This window comes from Prunus avium, chromosome 4 (genome assembly GCF_965620075.1).
Source record: "Prunus avium chromosome 4, drPruAviu1.hap1.1, whole genome shotgun sequence".
Lineage (NCBI taxonomy): Eukaryota > Viridiplantae > Streptophyta > Magnoliopsida > Rosales > Rosaceae > Prunus > Prunus avium.
In genome coordinates, this window is record NC_142287.1 from 31,107,746 (window position 1) to 31,124,970 (window position 17,225).

Here is a 17,225-nt window from a genome sequence, read left to right on the forward strand (position 1 = left end):
CACTGAAAAAAAAAACTACGTTGACTGTTGGTGAAGCACTAGATTATGTGCTAAATGCTAGAAGTTGAGGAAGCCCCAAGACGAAGTCCATACTGACATGTACCCATGATTGATCTGGCAATGGCATCTACAATCCTGCATTAGTTCATGCACCACCTGCAACCTTCGACAAATCTGGTAACCTCACGCTGTAAAATTGGCCAAAAATAAGATGCCATCATCGACTGCAATGTCTTGTCTCGCCCCATATGCCCTTCATTGTGCAATTCACTAATAATATCCAAACGCAAACTAGAATCTGGAATGCACAACTGATTCCCTTTAAATAGAAAACCATAATGTATGATACGATAAAATCAAAGCGTAGGCCTGCTTCCACATCACACAAAATAGGGGCAAAGTATGGGTCAGTAGATAACAAATCACGTATAGAATCAAAACCCAAAACATGGTTCTTCATGGTGATGAGAAAGTTTGTTCTCCTGCTCAGAGAATCTGCTACTCGGTTCAAGGCACCTGACTTGTGCTTGAGAACAAAAATAATTTGTTGCATATATGATGCCCACTTCATATTATTTCTCTTCATAAGTCACAGAGATGAAAAGACTCTCCATAACTTTATTCTTGAACCAAGATAACTCCCACATGTGAAGAGACACTTATTTAGTATAGGTTATTAAGACATTCCTCATGCATGAATGCGATTCCAACGGTCCATGTAGGTAAATGCAAACCGGTCTGCATGAAGATATCTTCCAATTTTGTTTCTGATACACTTTTCCTATACAGATATGTGAGAACAATTAACTCAAGTCAATCGAAGTTCAAAGTCTCACAGATAATATATTGCAACTAATTTATTTAGTTAGTTTGAGTAAGACTAATTAAACAAACTAATTTTGAACATCTAAAACTTGGTTCATGAGTTGGGTTGATTAAGCCTCTCTCTTTGGAATGTTCCACTGTGGTATTTGAGACGCTACAAGAACAGAGGAATTTAGTGACAACCTTTTCAACTGCAGGGATTTTAGTCACATTTTAAGATTTTTCTTTCTCAGACTCATAAAGCCTGCATGAAGGTTGCTCAATATTCTTCAATATCAATTCCAGTGGATATGAAGGAAAAGGCCTTCAAATATAATGTACAAGTTCAAACCAGTAAAGGGAGCTTTTGATCGATTGTCCCAAGTAAATCAAGATGATCATGTGACCACTTACAAATATTACTTTATAAAAAGGAATATTTATATCAGAATATTTATATCTTAGAATAAAAGCCCTTTATTTTTTTCCGCCGAATGGAATATATATATATAATAAACAACCAAAAGTTTACCATATGGAATAAAGGCATTTTCTGATATTCCAAAGTATTTTCCAACCCAGTGGTTGCTAATTCATGCTTGACATCAGCGTGCATGAGAAACTGACAATTAAAGAAAAATAAATAAAAGTTCACAGGACATCTTTCTTGGGTAGCAAGCACCTTCATCCTCATCCAAACCTTTAGGCCCCGTTTGGTTCATGGAAAAGGAGACTTTGGGATGAGAAATCAATTACTTTCCCATGTTTGGTAAGTCCAGGCATGCGAAACCGTTGAAAATGAAGCCATCCTCCCAACTTGAGTTTTGTTTTTGCTCATCATGAGAAAGTTTGGGAAAATGAGCCAATATTAAATAAATATTTTTCATGACCATTTTTTCCCCATTAACATTTTAGAATGACAATATATCATTAAATGCATTCTTTTTTTATTTGATTTAATATGGGTATAATTGAAAATTTATATAAACTTTGTTTTCCATTCCTACTCAAAACAAACATGGGAAAGGAAATAAAGTGATATCTCCCGATTACTTTCCCAGCATTACTAAACATGAGAAATGAATTTTCCATTTCCTATCCCTTGGGAAATGACATAGGAAATTATTTCCTCTCAAATTCGTTCCGTGAACCAAACGGGGCCTTAGCAGGGTACACAATGATATGAAAATCATAGGTTTATATGCATGCCATGTAAATGACCAACCAAGCCTTGTTTTTCTATCGGTATAAGTAAAAACTAAGCATTGGATGGAAGAAGTGTATTGAAGAAATGGGCGGTCGGTCCTCAAAACGACAGAGGCCTCCTTCCCCACCGCCGCCTCCTCCCCCACCACCACCGCCTCCTCCCCCTCCGCCGCCGCCTCCTCCTCCCCCACCGCCGCCACCCCCTCCTCCACCCCCTCCCCCTCCTCCACCCCCTCCCCCTCCTCCACCCCCTCCGCCTCCTCCCCCACCGCCGCCTCCTCCTCCACCACCGCCGCCTCCTCCCCCACCACCACCACCTCCTCCCCCACCGGCGCCTCCACACAACTATGAAGCTATTTTGAGAGATGCTGACTCACCCATCAACAAATCCTCAGTGGAAAAACTCCTTGAACAGCTCCGTGCTGGAATAACCTTAAACCAAAAGAGAAAGGTAAGCCCAGCATATGAAATTTAAACACTATGCTCAGATGATTTAGTTTTGTGAAATGTGATATTCCAGTTCGTGCCGAAATTCAGCTCCAAATCAAAATATATGGGGCTTTTAATTTGATTTAAAGAAGGGAAACTTGCAGTGTTGTAAGTGAACTTAGAAACCAACCATCTTTGGTTATGTCATTATTCTGTCATTGCAGAAGTATTGGGTTGACAAGAAGTCCAACAACTGCTTTATGGTGTATGCAAGGGATCTCTCGATCTCTTGGAGTGAAGACGATCGTAACTGGCTCTGGCCCTCCCTGCAAGAAACCAGGTACCAAAAACTTCAATATATAACTTATTGGTTTCTCAGTTTCTCCAGTCCTATTGAAGTTGAAACAGATCCACGCAATATATACAAAAAATAATAATAATTAAATAATTATCATAAAATTCTATCAGTACTCTCAATCCTAACTCAGGTTTCATTGCAGTGGTGTCGTCATTGATGCTGCTGAACTGATTAATGAATGTTGGCTAGAAGTGCATGGACAATTTGAGACTACAAAGCTGTCACCAAGAACTCTGTATGAAGTTGCGTTTGTGGTCAAGCTGAAAGCTTCAGCTGAAGGATGGGATGTTCCAGTGAATGTCAGTCTCACTCTTCCAGATGGTAGCAAACAATGGCATGAAGTTAAGTTGAAGGAAATCCCAAGAGAGCAATGGATAGAGATTTCGGTTGGCGAGTTTAGAGCGTCACCTGAAATACCTGGGGACATGGAGTTTTCGATGTATGAATATGATAGTGGGAAATGGAATAGAGGACTTGTTATCAAGGGTGTTATCATTCGGCCTAAAAATTAAGTTGCAGAATACTCAACTTTGCTTATGAGCAGAGATATGATTTTCTGGATTTTTCATATGAAGACAGAAACCTATGTAAGAAATAATAAGAACGGAATAATGAAATAATGATACAACTTACATTTCTGCTTCAATTCGAACTAGGCCAATTCGAATTTTAATGGCCGGTAGTTTAAGAAATAAGTAGGAGAAGCTGTCATCACATATCATCATCACTTAGCTTAATCAGTTTCATTTCATTTGGTGAGAAATATTTGATGGCATTGGCAAGGTTCTTACCAAGCTTCTCAGGGTTTTCATCACCAATATCATTCCCACAACCACATTCTAACAACAAGTTGATATATCTGACTCCCTCAGCACCTGAAAGTTGAAACCTTCTCAAATTTTCCCAAGATTTCACAACACACGTACAAACTTACCAAAAGCCAGTTTTATTTTTTTTAAAAACTGATGCTGCCCATGATGAGCAACATGGCTCAATTGACCAAGCTGCCAACAAATGGATGATCTCATTTATTTTCCTTTACTTTCTTAAGTGTGTCAAGCAATATAATAGATACAAATAGCAAGAGTCCAACACACTCATATATGAAAAAAGTGAAAATGATACTTTATTCAATGGGATTAGCTTCAACGTCAGATCGTAGTAGATGGTTACCTAACTACAAACCACTACTCACAATATTATTCAACTTGGTCCGGGGGAGGAGTCCCTCGAGAGACTTTTCGCTATTTATTATAAAGTGCCTAAATTCACATCAATAATATTAGAGACGCCAACTGATTAATATTTTCTTATTTTATGTAAATAAATAAAATCGAAAGTGGACTTAGAATAAAAAAAGTTGAGCCACATTTACAGCATATGTGGTCTTTTTACATGGAATAAAATGGCAGAAAAGCTTGTATGAAATGGGGATAATATTATTTTGCTATTCCCAACCAATTATAGACTGCCACATGGAAAAGTTATCACACGTGGCATTGCCGCAACGGGCTGAGGATAGCAAAAGAATGTTATTCCTATTTCACACATGTGTTTCTCATAAAATGAGCCATTAAATAGAATACATACCTCGTTGAATATGAGGAAGCCCAAAGACGAAGGTCCATACTGACATGTACCCATGATTGATCAGGGACTGGCAATGGCATATACAATCTTGCATTAGTTCCTGCACCCTTAGACAACTTGCACACCCTATAACCTTCCATAAATCTAGTAATGTCGCGCTGTAAAGTTGGCCAAAAATAAGATCACCGACTGCGCAATGTCTTGTCTCGCCCCATTTGCCCTTCATTGTGCAATTCACTAAATAATATTCAAACGCAAACTAGAATTTGGAATGCACAACTGATTCCCTTTAAATAGAAAACCATCATGTATGATAAAATCAAAGCGTAGGCCTGCTTCCACATCACGCAAAATAGGAGCAAAGTATGGGTTCTCCTGCTCATAGCATCTGATGAAAAGACTCTCCATTGAAGGAAGTTGAGGTTCCACCCCAAAACCAATTGGCAATGAGGGGAGTAGCCCAACTTCTTATAAGCCCTTTCTAGGTTTCTCAACTCTCCAATGTGGGACTCTTTACCTTCACATTCTCACATCCATAACTTTATTCTTGAACCAAGATAACTCCCACATGTGAAGAGGCACTTATTTAGTATAGGTTATTAAGACATTCCTCGTGCATAAATGCGATTCCAACGGTCCATGTAGGTAAATGCTAACCGGTCTGCATGAAGATATCTTCCAATTTTGTTTCTGATATACTTTTCCTACACAAATATATGAGAACAATTAACTCAAGCCAATCGAAGTTCAAAGTCTCACAGATAATATATTGCAACCAATTTATTAAGCCTTACTCTTTGGAATATTCCACTGTGGTACTTGAGACGCTACAAGAACAGAGGAATTTAGTGACAACCTTTTCAACTGCAGGGAGAGAAAACTCACCTCCAAAAAGAGATTTTAGTCAGCAAACTTGCCTCCCCATGTAATGAATCTTGAATTTAGGCATTTATGCATTATACATATATACTAAAGTGCTTTCTATTAAAATAATTCCTACCGATTCATCCGCAACATTTTAAGATTTTTCTTTCTCAGACTCATAAAGCCTGCATGAAGGTTGCTTAATATTCTTCAATATCAATTCCAGTGGATATGAAGGCCCCTTCAAATATAATGTACATGTTCAAACCAGTAAAGGGAGCTTTTCATCGATTGTCCCAAGTAAATCAAGATGATCACGACCACTTACAAATATTACTTTACAAAAACGAATATTTATATCGGAATATTTATATCTTAGAATAAAAGTCCTTTTTTTTTATAATCTTTCTGTAGAATGGAATATATATATATAGTGCCCTTTTATTGAGAGATCTCTCAAATAATTTTATTTGAGGGACGCCCTTTTCTGATATTCCAAAGTGTTTTCCAACCCACTAGTTGCTAATTCATGCTTGACATAAAAAAAGTTCACACGACATATTTCTTGGGTAACAAGCTAAAACTTTCATCCTCATCCAAACCTTTAGTGAGGTACACAATGATATGAAAATCATAGGTTTATATGCATGCCATGTAAATGACCAACCAAGCCTTGTTTTTCTATCTATATAAGTAAAAACTAAGCATTGGATGGAAGAAGTGTATTGAAGAGATGGGGGGTGGGTATGGGCCAGAGACCGAGACCCCACCGCGGCCTCCTCCCAAACCGGAGCCTCCTCCTCCCAAACCGGCGCTTCCACCCAACTATGAAGCTATTTTGAGAGATGCTGACTCACCCATCAACAAATCCTCAGTGGAAAACCTCCATGAACAGCTCCGTGCTGGAATAACCTTAAACCAAAACAGAAAAGTAAGCCCAGCATCTGAAATTCAAACACTATGCTCAGATGATTTAGTTTTGTCTCGTGAAATGTGAAATATTCCAGTTCGTGTCGAAATTCAGCTCCAAATCAAAATATATGGGGCTTTTAATTTGATTTAAAGAAGGGCAACTTGTAAGTGAACTTAGAAACCAACCATCTCGGTTATGTCATTATTTTGTTGACTATGAATTGTTAGCATTATCACTGTTATTGCAGAAGTATTGGATTGACAAGAAGTCCAACAATTGCTTTATGGTGTATGCAAGGGATCTCTCGATCTCTTGGGCTGAAGACGATCGTAACTGGCTCTGGCCCTCCCTGCAAGAAACCAGGTACCAAAAATTTCAATACGTAACTTATTGGTTTCTCAGTTTCTCCAGTCCTATTGAAGTTGAAACAGATAAACGCAATATATACAAATAATAATAATAATAATAAAATAAATATCATAAAATGCTATCAGTACTCTCAATCCTAACTCAGGTTTCATTGCAGTGGTGTCGTCATTGATGCTGCTGAACTGATTAATGAATGTTGGCTAGAAGTGCACGGACAATTTGAGACTACAAAGCTGTCACCAGGAACTCTGTATGAAGTTGCGTTTGTGGTCAAGCTGAAAGATTCAGCTGAAGGATGGGATGTTCCAGTGAATGTCAGTCTCACTCTTCCAGATGGTAGCAAACAATGGCATGAAGTTAAGTTGAAGGAAATCCCAAGAGAGCAATGGATAGAGATTTCGGTTGGCGAGTTTAGAGCATCACCCGAAATACCTGGGGACATGGAGTTTTCGATGTATGAATATGACAGTGTGAAATGGAAGAGAGGACTTGTTATCAAGGGCGTTATCATTCGGCCTAAAAATTAAGTTGCAGAATACTCAACTTTGCTTATGAGCAGAGATATGATTTTCTGGGTTTTTCATATGAAGACAGAAATGAGAGAATTGCCTATGTAAGAAATAATAAGAACAGAATAATGAAACAATGATACAACTTACATTTCTGCTTCAATTCCCAGGCCAATTCAAATTTTAATGGCTGGCAATTTAATGGCTGTGTCAATCAAGCAATATAATACATACAAATAGCAAGAGTCCAACACACTCTTCATTACAAGCGAAGCATATGTGAAAAAAGTGAAAATGATACTTTATTCAATGGGATTAGCTTCAACGTCAGATCTCGTATTAGATGGTTACCTAGCTACAAGCCTCTGCTCATAATATTATTCAACTTGGTCCGGGGGAGGAGTCTCTCTCGAGACTTTTCGCTATCTATTATAAAGTGCCTAAATTCACATCAATAATATTAGAGACGCCAACTGATTAATATTTTCTTATTTTATGTAAATAAATAAAATCAAAAGTGGACTTAGAATAAAAAAAGTTGAGCCACATTTACAACATATGTGGTCTTTTTACATGGAATAAAATGGCAGAAAAGCTTGTCTGAAATGGGGATAAAATTATTTCGCTATTCCCAATCAATTATAAACTGTCATGTGAAAAAGTTATCACACGTGGCATTGTGGCGACGGGTCGAGAATAGCAAAATAATGTTATCCCTATTTCACACAAGTATTTCTCATAAAATGGGCCATTTTGGAAAATCAATCAACGACCACATAAATAGAATCCACACCTCGTTGAATATGAGGAAGCCCCAAGACGAAGTCCATACTGACATGCACCCATGATTGATCAGGGACTAGCAATGGCATATACAATCTTGCATTAGTTTATAAAAAGGAATATTTATATCTTATAATAAAATCCCTTTCCTTTTTTCTGCAGAATGGAATATATATATATATATATATAATAAAGAAACAAAAGTTTACCATATGGAATAAAGGCATTTTCTGATATTCCAAAGTGTTTTCCAACCCACTGGTTGCTAATTCATGCTTGACATCAGCATGCATGAGAAACTGACAACTAAAGAAAAAAAATTAAAAGTTCACAGGACATCTTTCTTGGGTAGCGAGCACCTTCATCCTCATCCAAACCTTTAGCGGGGTACACAATGATATGAAAATCATAGGTTTATATGCATGCCATGTAAATGACCAACCAAGCCTTGTTTTTCTATCTATATAAGTTAAAACTAAGCATTGGGTGTATTGAAGAGATGGGCAATCTGTTCTCAAGTCCTTCCCCATCGCCGTCTCCTTCCCCAACGCCGTCTCCTTCCCCATCGCCGTCTCTATTCTCAAGTCCTTCCCCATCACCGTTTCCTTCCCCAACGCCGTCTCCTTCCCCATCGCCGTCTCTATTCTCAAGTCCTTCCCCATCACCGTCTCCTTCCCCAACGCCGTCTCCTTCCCCATCTCCGTCTCCTTCCCCACCACGGCTTCCACACAACTATGAAGCTATTTTGAGAGATGCTGACTCACCCATCAACAAATCCTCAGTGGAAAAACTCCTTGAACAGCTCCGTGCTGGAATAACCTTAAACCAAAAGAGTAAGGTAAGGCCAGCATCTGAAATTCAAACACTATGCTCAGATGATTTAGTTTTGTGAAATGTGATATTCCAGTTCGTGCCGAAATTGAGCTCCAAATCAAAATATATGGGGCTTTTAATTTGATTTAAAGAAGGGAAACTTGTAGTTGTAAGGGGGTGTATCCAATTCAAACTTTTAATGACTTTTATAGAGTTTAAAAGTCTGGAGGTATTTAATTTAGACTTTTAAAGAGTATATAAAAGTTTAGTGGTATTCAATTGTGACTTTTAAAAAGTATTTAAAAGTTTGGTGGTATCCAGTTATGACTTTTAAAGAGTATTTAAAAGTTTGGTGGTATCCAAAAAGTTAATGACTTTTAAAAAGCTTATTAAATGAATGACTTTTCCATACTTTTAAAACTAATTGTTAAGAGCAAAAGTCTTGCCAATTTACTAGTGACTTTTATCAACTCTATAAAAGTATTTAAGAATTTGTCAACTCTATGAAAGTCATTCACTTAAAAAAAGTCTTTACAGCATCTGAAATTCAAACACTATGCTCAGATGATTTAGTTTTGTGAAATGTGATATTCCAGTTCGTGCCGAAATTCAGCTCCAAATCAAAATATATGGGGCTTTTAATTTGATTTAAAGAAGGGCAACTTGTAGTTGTAAGTGAACTTAGAAACCAACCATCTTTGATTATGTCATTATTCTGTTATTGCAGAAGTATTGGGTTGACAAGAAGTCCAACAACTGCTTTATGGTGTATGCAAGGGATCTCTCGATCTCTTGGGCTGAAGACGATCGTAACTGGCTCTGGCCCTCCCAGCAAGAAACCAGGTACCAAAAACTTCAATACATAACTTATTGGTTTCTCAGTTTCTCCAGTCCTATTGAAGTTGAAACTGTTCGTGTTTAAAAGAAGAGAGTGAGGAAACAATATGCTCTGTAAAACTTGTGTATTTCGTGGAGAGTGAGGCACGATGTCACTCACAGCTCATATAGCTCATATTGCTGTTAGAGGAGAGAGAGAGCTGGACAATTCCTAGCTTCAATCTCAACCATCCAACTACACTATCAGTAGGATTAAGACACCTGTCCAGTCAAGTCCTATAAGACTTAACAAACCGTTTGACTATTATAAACAGCTTAGCCTATGAGCTAAGTATAACACTAAACAAAGCAATTACATACTAAATCAGTTTACCATTTTGCACATTAACAGAAACAGATAAACGCATTATATACAAAAAATAATAATAATTTAATAATTATCATAAAATGCTATCAGTACTCTCAATCCTAACTCAGGTTTCATTGCAGTGGTGTCGTCATTGATGCTGCTGAACTGATTAATGAATGTTGGCTAGAAGTGCATGGACAATTTGAGACTACAAAGCTGTCACCAGGAATTCTGTATGTAGTTGCGTTTGTGGTCAAGCTGAAAGCTTCAGCTGATGGATGGGATGTTCCAGTGAATGTCACTCTCACTCTCCCAGATGGTAGCAAACAATGGCATGAAGTTAAGTTGAAGGAAATCCCAAGAGAGCAATGGATAGAGATTTCGGTTGGCGAGTTTAGAGCATCACCCGAAATACCTGGGGACATGGAGTTTTCGATGTATGAATATGATAGTGGGAAATGGAAGAGAGGACTTGTTATCAAGGGTGTTATCATTCGGCCTAAAAATTAAGTTGCAGAATACTCAACTTTGCTTATGAGCAGAGAGATGATTTTCTGGGTTCTTCATATGAAGACGTACAGAAATGAGAGAATTGCCTATGTAAGAAACAATAAGAACAGATTAATGAAACAATGATACATCTTACATTTCTGCTTCAATCTTAATGCCATCTGAAGCATCACAAATTCTTTTTTAACATAGTTGTTAATTAGTTGTGTTCATGATTTCAGAAAAACTTCTCAGTACTTGGCTAACAAAAGCTGCATTTCACAAAAAATTAAATTATGTACAATCACTTCCTTAAAGCCAATAGTACATTTAATCTACGAAATCGCACATCTGGAACACCAAGATTTCTGCTGAGGGAAAGGAAAACTTAGTCTTCATGCATCAGTTCAAATATCTTGGCACATGAGATTCTCCTAAGCAACAGTTCCAAATACTTACCATTATCTTCAAACACTTTCCATGAAAATGTAAACGAATATGTCCAATTACAGAAAGCCTACTAATCTGATACATTATGGAACTGAAGGTATGCTTTGAGGTTTCACAACTCTTTTTCCAAGTATAAATGGGAAAAGAAGGCATGCTGTGTTCAATCACTTGAGCTACAAGTTGATGTCGACATGTACACAAGGGTCTTTGGTTACTCTGATTGGATGATATGTTTTTTCTTCTAATATAAGCGATAGTTTGATTGGATGAAATTTTTAATTTAGACTTTATAATATAACTTTTGTGTCACCTTAGAAGAAATCAAAATTTTATTTATTTTTAATACAATCATGGAACTTTAATTTATTATAGTTATCACTTTTGTTTGCCATGAGCGTACATATTTTTTTTCTTTGGAAAAAAAAGAAAGTGCATATTTATTTTTGAATTAAAAAAAATAGTGAAATCACGTGAGTCAAGTTGAAATATTACTAAAAAACTACGTTGACTGTTGGTGAAGCACTGGATTATTATGTGCTTCATGCTTGAAGTTGATCCATCCAGATTCTAGCTTAGCTTAATGGCTAATTATTCAGCTGAACCTTCATCCTCTTTGACCTTCACCTCGCCTTCCCATATACCAAGCGCTTCAAAAACCCACAACAACCCATCTTCCTCCTCTGGCTGCGAACCTGTGCCTAGCCCTGAAGTCATCAGTTTGACCAAGCTCAGTTCCAATTTGGAGCAGCTGCTCTTGGTTGACTCTAGCTCTGATTACAGTGATGCCGATATCATCGTTGAGGGAAAATCTGTGGGTGTTTACAGATGCATATTGGCTTCCAGAAGTAGCTTTTTCGGCGAGCTATTCAAGCGAGCAAATGGGTCTTCCGAGAAAGAAGGTAAACCAAAGTACTGTATGAGTGATTTGCTGCCTTATGGAAATGTTGGGTATGAAGCTTTCTTGGTTTTCTTGAGCTATGTGTATACTGGAAAGCTGAAGCCTTTTCCCACGGAGGTTTCAACTTGCGTTTACAGTGTATGTGCCCATGACGCATGCGGGCCTGCAATTAATTTTGCTGTGGAATTGATGTATGCATCTTCCGTTTTCCAAATGCCGGATTTGGTTTCAATTCTCCAGGTTGGTGTTCTGTTACTCTAAATTTCTGGTCAAAATTGATACCATATTAAGAAATTAGTCAAATTTCTGTTTTCTTTTTCGGTCAGCATGATCCATCCAACTCGTTTATGGAAAGTTAAGAAAGATTGTTCTGATTTTGTTATCTATGTATCGGCAGCGACGGCTTATTAATTTTGTTGGGAAAGCCCTGGCAGATGATGTTATCCCAATCCTCGTGGTTGGTTTCCATTGTAAGTTGAGTCAGCTCATTGATCAGTGCATAGAGAGAGTGGCACGATCAGATCTTGATAGCATCTCTCTTGAGAAGGAACTTCCTGATGAGGTTGTGGAGAAAATTAAAATTATTCGCCACAATTCTCAGCAAGACTGTGACTCCAACATTGCAGCGGTGGACCCCTTGCGTGAAAAGAGAATCAGGAGAATACATAAGGCATTGGACTCAGATGATGTTGAACTTGTGAAACTTCTTTTAAGTGAGTCTGATATAACCTTAGATGAAGCCAATGCTCTCCATTATGCTGCAGCTTACTGCGATCCTAAGGTTGTGACTGAAGTGATTGGTCTGGGTCTGGTTGATGTTAACCTCCGGAATTCTCGGGGTTATACAGTACTTCACATTGCTGTGATGCGCAAGGAGCCATCAATTATAGTATTGCTTCTGACTAAAGGAGCTCGTGTGTCAGAGCTGACATTAGATGGTGAGAGTGCTGTTAGCATTTGCCGGAGGTTGACGAGGGCAAAGGATTATCATTCAAAAACAGAGAGGGGAGAAGAAGCAAACAAAGACCGGATATGCATTGATGTTCTAGAGAGAGAAATGCAGAGGAATCCGATGGCTGCGGATGCGTCTATATCTTCCCAAATAATGCCTGATGACCTGCACATGCAATTGCTGAACCTGGAGAACAGAGGTAACATTTCTAAGATCATTTCTAAGACATTCTCAATTCATAAACTCTTTAGGGTTCTTTTTCCCCGAGAAGGAAACTGAATTATTGGATTATGAGCTTAAATCAATGAAATACTTTTCTACCTTTTATATGGTCGTAATTACTCTCTTGTTGCTGGTTATACGTTTTAGTGATTGCTTTGATATATGAATAAAATGAAGAACAAATTTTCCTGGACCAAAGTGTTATCTATCGAAAGAAGATATATATGTATTCATACAAGTTAATTTTTGAGCTTCATATCAGTGGTGAATACCTTTGGTCCTTTGACATTTTTGTTTTGATCCACTACTCTTCCTATTTCATATATCAATGAGTTTCTTGCAAAATGAATAGCTTGTTTGCAAACGCATCTCTTTACACTTGGTAATTGCTGGGTGTAGATATGTAGTCTTCATATATTAACACATGAACTTCAACCTTTTGCCTTTCATATTTCTTCTTTTGATTGGTTTTGTGTACCTTGAGTCTCTGACATGATATCTTTGACTTTTACTGATTAGATATCTGAATTGCATTATTTATTGCAGTGGCTTTTGCCCGATTGTTATTCCCTACTGAAGCCAAGGTAGCCATGGCCATTGCTCATGCCGAGACAACATCTCAGTTTTCTGGGCTCTCTTCATTCAAAGGCTCAACTGGGAATTTGATGGATGTTGATTTAAATGAGACTCCTAACGTGCAGAACAAAAGACTCCGTTCTAGGTTAGAAGCCCTCATGAAAACAGGTAAATGCAGCATGCTTTTAGTAGATAGACATATGATCTTTTATCTGTTATTGTGACTCTTGTTTCTCAAAGGAAGCACGACCTCTGGAAGTGTGTTACACATCACGAGCTAGTATATGGTATTTAGAATCTGCTTGGTAAAATTATCATTGATTTTCACCTTTTAAGCCTTCTTGTTCTGTTGTGGCAGTCAGTACAGGTAGATGCTATTTTCCTCATTGCTCGGAAGTCCTGGATAAGTTCATTAAGGACGACCTTCCTGATTTGTTTTTCCTTGAGACGGGCACCCCTGATGAGCAGAAAATAAAGAGGACGCGTTTCATGGAGCTTAAGGAGGAAGTACAAAAGGCATTTAGCAAGGACAAGGCTGCTAAGAACCTCTTTAGGTTGTCTTCATCATCCTCCTCATCGTCTCTGAAAAATGTTGGTGAAAATCTAAAGGTTGGGAAATTATGAAGGCTTGTAAATTGTATCTAATTTTAAACCTCCCAATTATGAACACATTTTTCCAAGGATGCTGATGAGAGCTTAGTAAGCAATCTTGGCAGATGCAGATTGCCATTTTAACTGCACGAACTAGCTAGTGTCCTAGTTTTGTAACTCTGTAGAGAACCTTGCAATGGAAATCAATCTTTGATTCTGATTTTAACAAATTATTGGTTTCTCTAATCATTTTAAGTCCTTAGTTCTGTTGATGACAAACTCTGAGCGATGCGTTCTTGGATTCTGAGAGTTGATGGAAAATATCATGTTATTGGGCTGTTTCTGGTAAACAAGGAATTCAAAGCTAAAGAAAGGTAAGAAAGAGCAGAAAAAAACAGAGTAGAAATCTGTAACTGGTCCAAGTTCAGTAATAAGCATGCGAAAGTCTACTTGTACATAATTTTACCTGCCCATCAATTCCAAACTTGTAAAATGGATCCTATCATCTACATTTCTTTTTTTCTTTTTTTCTTTTTGGTCGAAAATCATCTACAATTCTTTGATCGATTATAATTGCCTTTTATGAGAGCACTAAACAAGAAGCAAAACAGTCTCATTCTTTTGCAATTACCTTTTAAATCTCTGTCGGGTATAAAACCAACTCAGCATTGCAAGATAAGCCACAAGAGCACGATGCTAACCAAATGGTTGTCATCAAATACAGTAGAACATGAACATAATTTCACATCAACGAATTTATATATTTTTGTTCAATAAATTGAGCATTGAGCACAATGCGAACCAAATCATTGTCACCAAATAAAGTAGACCATGAACAGAATTTCTCATCAATGAATTTATTTATTTTTGTTCAACAAACAGAGTATGAATCAATTAGTAAAGCCTTCTTATACAAGATGGTAGTTTAACCAAAATAATAGACAGGAGATCAGAAGGATCTAATTCTTAGCTCTTTTGCATTTTAAAACTTTCCCACATGGCTGGACCTTCAGGATGAACATCCACATAGTATTTTACAAATCGTGCATCCGAACATGCAAGGAGAGTGCTCAAGGACAACATAGGCTTTGCTGCACCTTTCTCCCGTAGCCACGCATACATTGAGAATCTAAGATTAATCCTGTCCATATCGTAACATAAGTATGCTGGGAATGCCACCACAGAATCCAGTGGATAACGTAAACAGGTTGTTAAGCAACTGATCTTCATTTCAATCACTTCTTTGCTCTGATTAAGAACATGAGGAGCTTGTTTAATTATGTTTGACACCACATTGCAGTCCAAGCCAGCTTGTACGAGGCAATCAAACCTCTCTTGTAATTGGTCTCCTCTACCTCTGAATTTTTTCAAAGCTTTCATCATCTCATCTGAGTTTTCTATATATCCCAATCTCACCAAGAATGACGTTTTCTCCAGATGTTTACTGGGGAGTGGGGATATTAATTGATTTTTACCTTTGGACTTTGAAGCCAATGTCAACACCTTGTGTGGATCTTCCTTCATCATTTGGAGCAGGCCATCTCTCTTGACTTTTAAGTCTTTACAAACAGTTTTGGGTCTTTTAAACCTAGATGAACTCAGAAATTCCATGTCATTGGCTACAATGTCTGCCATCTCTTCTGTTCCCATTCCAATCTCAAACAGAAAATCTACTGCCAGCAAGAGATTTTTCATGCACTTAACTGACAAGACCTGTGGATTTTGCATAAAAAGTGAATAAACCTCATTCATCTCGAGACCCAATTTGAGTAACCGGCCAAACAATACATACACATTCTTTCCAGAACCTTCTAATAGTAATGCAGGATTTAATTCAAACAAAGCACACATTTGCTCCTCCGTATAACCCACTTTGTCAAGAAAATCCATTGTATCAAACATTCTGTCCCAGTTGTATGTGCTGTTACCTGATGCATACCCTCCAATCCAATCCATTCCAAGGCCTAAACGCTTCAATTTTTCATGAACCTTGACAAAGTCACTATTGACACCCCCAACCAAAAGCAAAGGGCAATAACTAACAAGCTTAATAACTGTTGCTTTGCTTATCCCCAAATTTTCATAAGCTTGAAGTTTTAGAGCCAACACTCCATAGTCGTATCCAAATATCTCCTTTGCCTCCTTATACATCTTACCGATGTTACTACGGGGGATTCCATAATCATATAAAGCATGAACGTTATCAGTCAGCACACAATCATCACTCAGATACATCAAGTGCCGTGGCAGAAACGATAGGAGCTCAGATGGACTCAAACCCAAGCTCTCAAAGAACGGTTCAAACTCATTAATGGGATTGTAGCGAAGAAATCGGGTTAAGGAACGTGCAACATCTTTCTCAGTATCAATGTTGGAGAGCAAATTTTGAAGAAAAATTGGGGAGTTTTTGCTAATATGCTCTGCATCCGTGAAGCTGAAGCTTCGAGTGCAATGCAGGTAATCAAAAAGGGTTGCCTGAGCCTCAGTTCTAGCATTTCGAGAAACCCGGTTAGCAAAAGGAGAATTGGGCGATTGTGCAGACTCGATGACAGAGACCTTCGAGTGATGGGTAAGTCTAGAACTGCAAAAGCATTGGAATTTACGCGAAACAGAAGATGGGTTCTGCACCAAAGTGGTTCTTTCAAAGACAGGCGAGAAGAGTACGAGGTGATTGAGTTGGGAAATCATTCTCGAAACCCTTCTGTGGATTCTATTCATTAACATGGAAAGTGGAGATGACAAAAGAGAGAAGCAGAAGATTCAGCGAGAGTTAAAGGAATGAGAAAAGCAGTAAAGACCAGAAATGCACAAAAGCTTAAAATTTCTAAAAGCCATAGAACAGAGAGAGAGAGAGAGAGAGAGAGAGAGAGAGAGAGAGAGAGAATGTTGTAATGTATGGGAGCAAGGTCAATCACATTTTTTCATAAATAGTTGAAAGTTACAGAGGATCAAGATTGAAAGAGCTTCAATTGAGAGGTTACCTTGGATGAATATCCTTTCAGGGTTTAATTCCCCATTGCTCCTTTTGTTATTTCCGCTCTGCGGTTTTTAGAGAGACCAAGATGAAGTGTGTCCCTGTTTCTGCCGTTGTCAAAAACCCTAACAATTTGGGAGTTTAAGCCGCCGCCTCCTTCTTTCTTTTACGTTTTTCAAATATTTTATTTACTTCTTTATCTATTACTATTTAGCTACCTCTTACAAAAAGATCATATTTGATACCTGA

General features: G+C 37.9%; 5 protein-coding genes and 1 long non-coding RNA gene across 8 annotated transcripts; 4 read left to right on the plus strand and 2 right to left on the minus strand.

Moving 5' to 3' along the window:
- The first annotated feature begins 2,001 nt into the window (after positions 1-2,001).
- LOC110761449 (uncharacterized protein PHLOEM PROTEIN 2-LIKE A4-like) lies at positions 2,002-3,443 on the plus strand. Its single transcript, XM_021963919.2, has 3 exons — positions 2,002-2,461; positions 2,664-2,779; positions 2,940-3,443. Exons 1-3 carry the CDS (start codon positions 2,096-2,098, stop codon positions 3,307-3,309), a joined length of 852 nt encoding a protein of 283 aa, XP_021819611.2. The 5' UTR covers positions 2,002-2,095; the 3' UTR covers positions 3,310-3,443.
- Positions 2,325-5,595, minus strand: LOC110761451 (uncharacterized). Of its 3 annotated transcripts, none has more exons than XR_015835363.1 (7): positions 5,182-5,595; positions 4,388-5,091; positions 3,589-3,672; positions 3,431-3,502; positions 2,924-3,214; positions 2,630-2,765; positions 2,325-2,442 (listed from the first exon to the last, which is right to left on the minus strand). It is a non-coding gene; the product is annotated as an uncharacterized LOC110761451 (long non-coding RNA). The 3 variants fall into 3 exon arrangements; XR_002527384.2 differs by having other exon boundaries at positions 3,589-4,059; XR_015835362.1 differs by having other exon boundaries at positions 2,911-3,214; positions 3,589-4,059.
- Positions 5,596-5,844: 249 nt separating this feature from the next.
- Positions 5,845-7,205, plus strand: LOC110761450 (uncharacterized protein PHLOEM PROTEIN 2-LIKE A4-like). Its single transcript, XM_021963920.2, has 3 exons — positions 5,845-6,182; positions 6,412-6,527; positions 6,691-7,205. The coding sequence occupies exons 1-3, from the start codon at positions 5,985-5,987 to the stop codon at positions 7,058-7,060; spliced, it is 684 nt and encodes a 227-aa protein (XP_021819612.1). The 5' UTR covers positions 5,845-5,984; the 3' UTR covers positions 7,061-7,205.
- Positions 7,206-8,161: 956 nt separating this feature from the next.
- Positions 8,162-10,489, plus strand: LOC110761483 (lectin-like). The gene is made up of 3 exons (XM_021963962.2): positions 8,162-8,663; positions 9,366-9,481; positions 9,965-10,489. The coding sequence occupies exons 1-3, from the start codon at positions 8,259-8,261 to the stop codon at positions 10,332-10,334; spliced, it is 891 nt and encodes a 296-aa protein (XP_021819654.2). The 5' UTR covers positions 8,162-8,258; the 3' UTR covers positions 10,335-10,489.
- A 786-nt stretch (positions 10,490-11,275) lies between these two features.
- LOC110761485 (BTB/POZ domain and ankyrin repeat-containing protein NPR1) lies at positions 11,276-14,232 on the plus strand. The gene is made up of 4 exons (XM_021963964.2): positions 11,276-11,901; positions 12,059-12,812; positions 13,382-13,579; positions 13,770-14,232. The coding sequence occupies exons 1-4, from the start codon at positions 11,344-11,346 to the stop codon at positions 14,033-14,035; spliced, it is 1,776 nt and encodes a 591-aa protein (XP_021819656.1). The 5' UTR covers positions 11,276-11,343; the 3' UTR covers positions 14,036-14,232.
- Positions 14,233-14,843: 611 nt separating this feature from the next.
- Positions 14,844-17,141, minus strand: LOC110761442 (transcription termination factor MTEF18, mitochondrial). The gene is made up of 2 exons (XM_021963911.2): positions 16,984-17,141; positions 14,844-16,712 (listed from the first exon to the last, which is right to left on the minus strand). The coding sequence occupies exon 2, from the start codon at positions 16,688-16,690 to the stop codon at positions 14,969-14,971; it is 1,722 nt and encodes a 573-aa protein (XP_021819603.1). The 5' UTR covers positions 16,691-16,712; positions 16,984-17,141; the 3' UTR covers positions 14,844-14,968.
- Between the last annotated feature and the right edge of the window lie 84 nt (positions 17,142-17,225).

Excerpts from the sequence above, each read along its gene's own strand:
- LOC110761442 (XM_021963911.2), bottom strand. The coding sequence starts at position 16,690 with ATGATTTCCCAACTCAATCACCTCGTACTCTTCTCGCCTGTCTTTGAA.
- LOC110761449 (XM_021963919.2), top strand. The coding sequence starts at position 2,096 with ATGGGCGGTCGGTCCTCAAAACGACAGAGGCCTCCTTCCCCACCGCCG. Across the intron at positions 2,462-2,663 it reads CCTTAAACCAAAAGAGAAAG|AAGTATTGGGTTGACAAGAA; the intron begins GTAAGCCCAGCA and ends CTGTCATTGCAG. Across the intron at positions 2,780-2,939 it reads CCCTCCCTGCAAGAAACCAG|TGGTGTCGTCATTGATGCTG; the intron begins GTACCAAAAACT and ends GTTTCATTGCAG.
- LOC110761485 (XM_021963964.2), top strand. The coding sequence starts at position 11,344 with ATGGCTAATTATTCAGCTGAACCTTCATCCTCTTTGACCTTCACCTCG. Across the intron at positions 12,813-13,381 it reads GCTGAACCTGGAGAACAGAG|TGGCTTTTGCCCGATTGTTA; the intron begins GTAACATTTCTA and ends TATTTATTGCAG. Across the intron at positions 13,580-13,769 it reads AGAAGCCCTCATGAAAACAG|TCAGTACAGGTAGATGCTAT; the intron begins GTAAATGCAGCA and ends CTGTTGTGGCAG.
- LOC110761450 (XM_021963920.2), top strand. The coding sequence starts at position 5,985 with ATGGGGGGTGGGTATGGGCCAGAGACCGAGACCCCACCGCGGCCTCCT. Across the intron at positions 6,183-6,411 it reads CCTTAAACCAAAACAGAAAA|AAGTATTGGATTGACAAGAA; the intron begins GTAAGCCCAGCA and ends CTGTTATTGCAG. Across the intron at positions 6,528-6,690 it reads CCCTCCCTGCAAGAAACCAG|TGGTGTCGTCATTGATGCTG; the intron begins GTACCAAAAATT and ends GTTTCATTGCAG.
- LOC110761483 (XM_021963962.2), top strand. The coding sequence starts at position 8,259 with ATGACCAACCAAGCCTTGTTTTTCTATCTATATAAGTTAAAACTAAGC. Across the intron at positions 8,664-9,365 it reads CCTTAAACCAAAAGAGTAAG|AAGTATTGGGTTGACAAGAA; the intron begins GTAAGGCCAGCA and ends CTGTTATTGCAG. Across the intron at positions 9,482-9,964 it reads CCCTCCCAGCAAGAAACCAG|TGGTGTCGTCATTGATGCTG; the intron begins GTACCAAAAACT and ends GTTTCATTGCAG.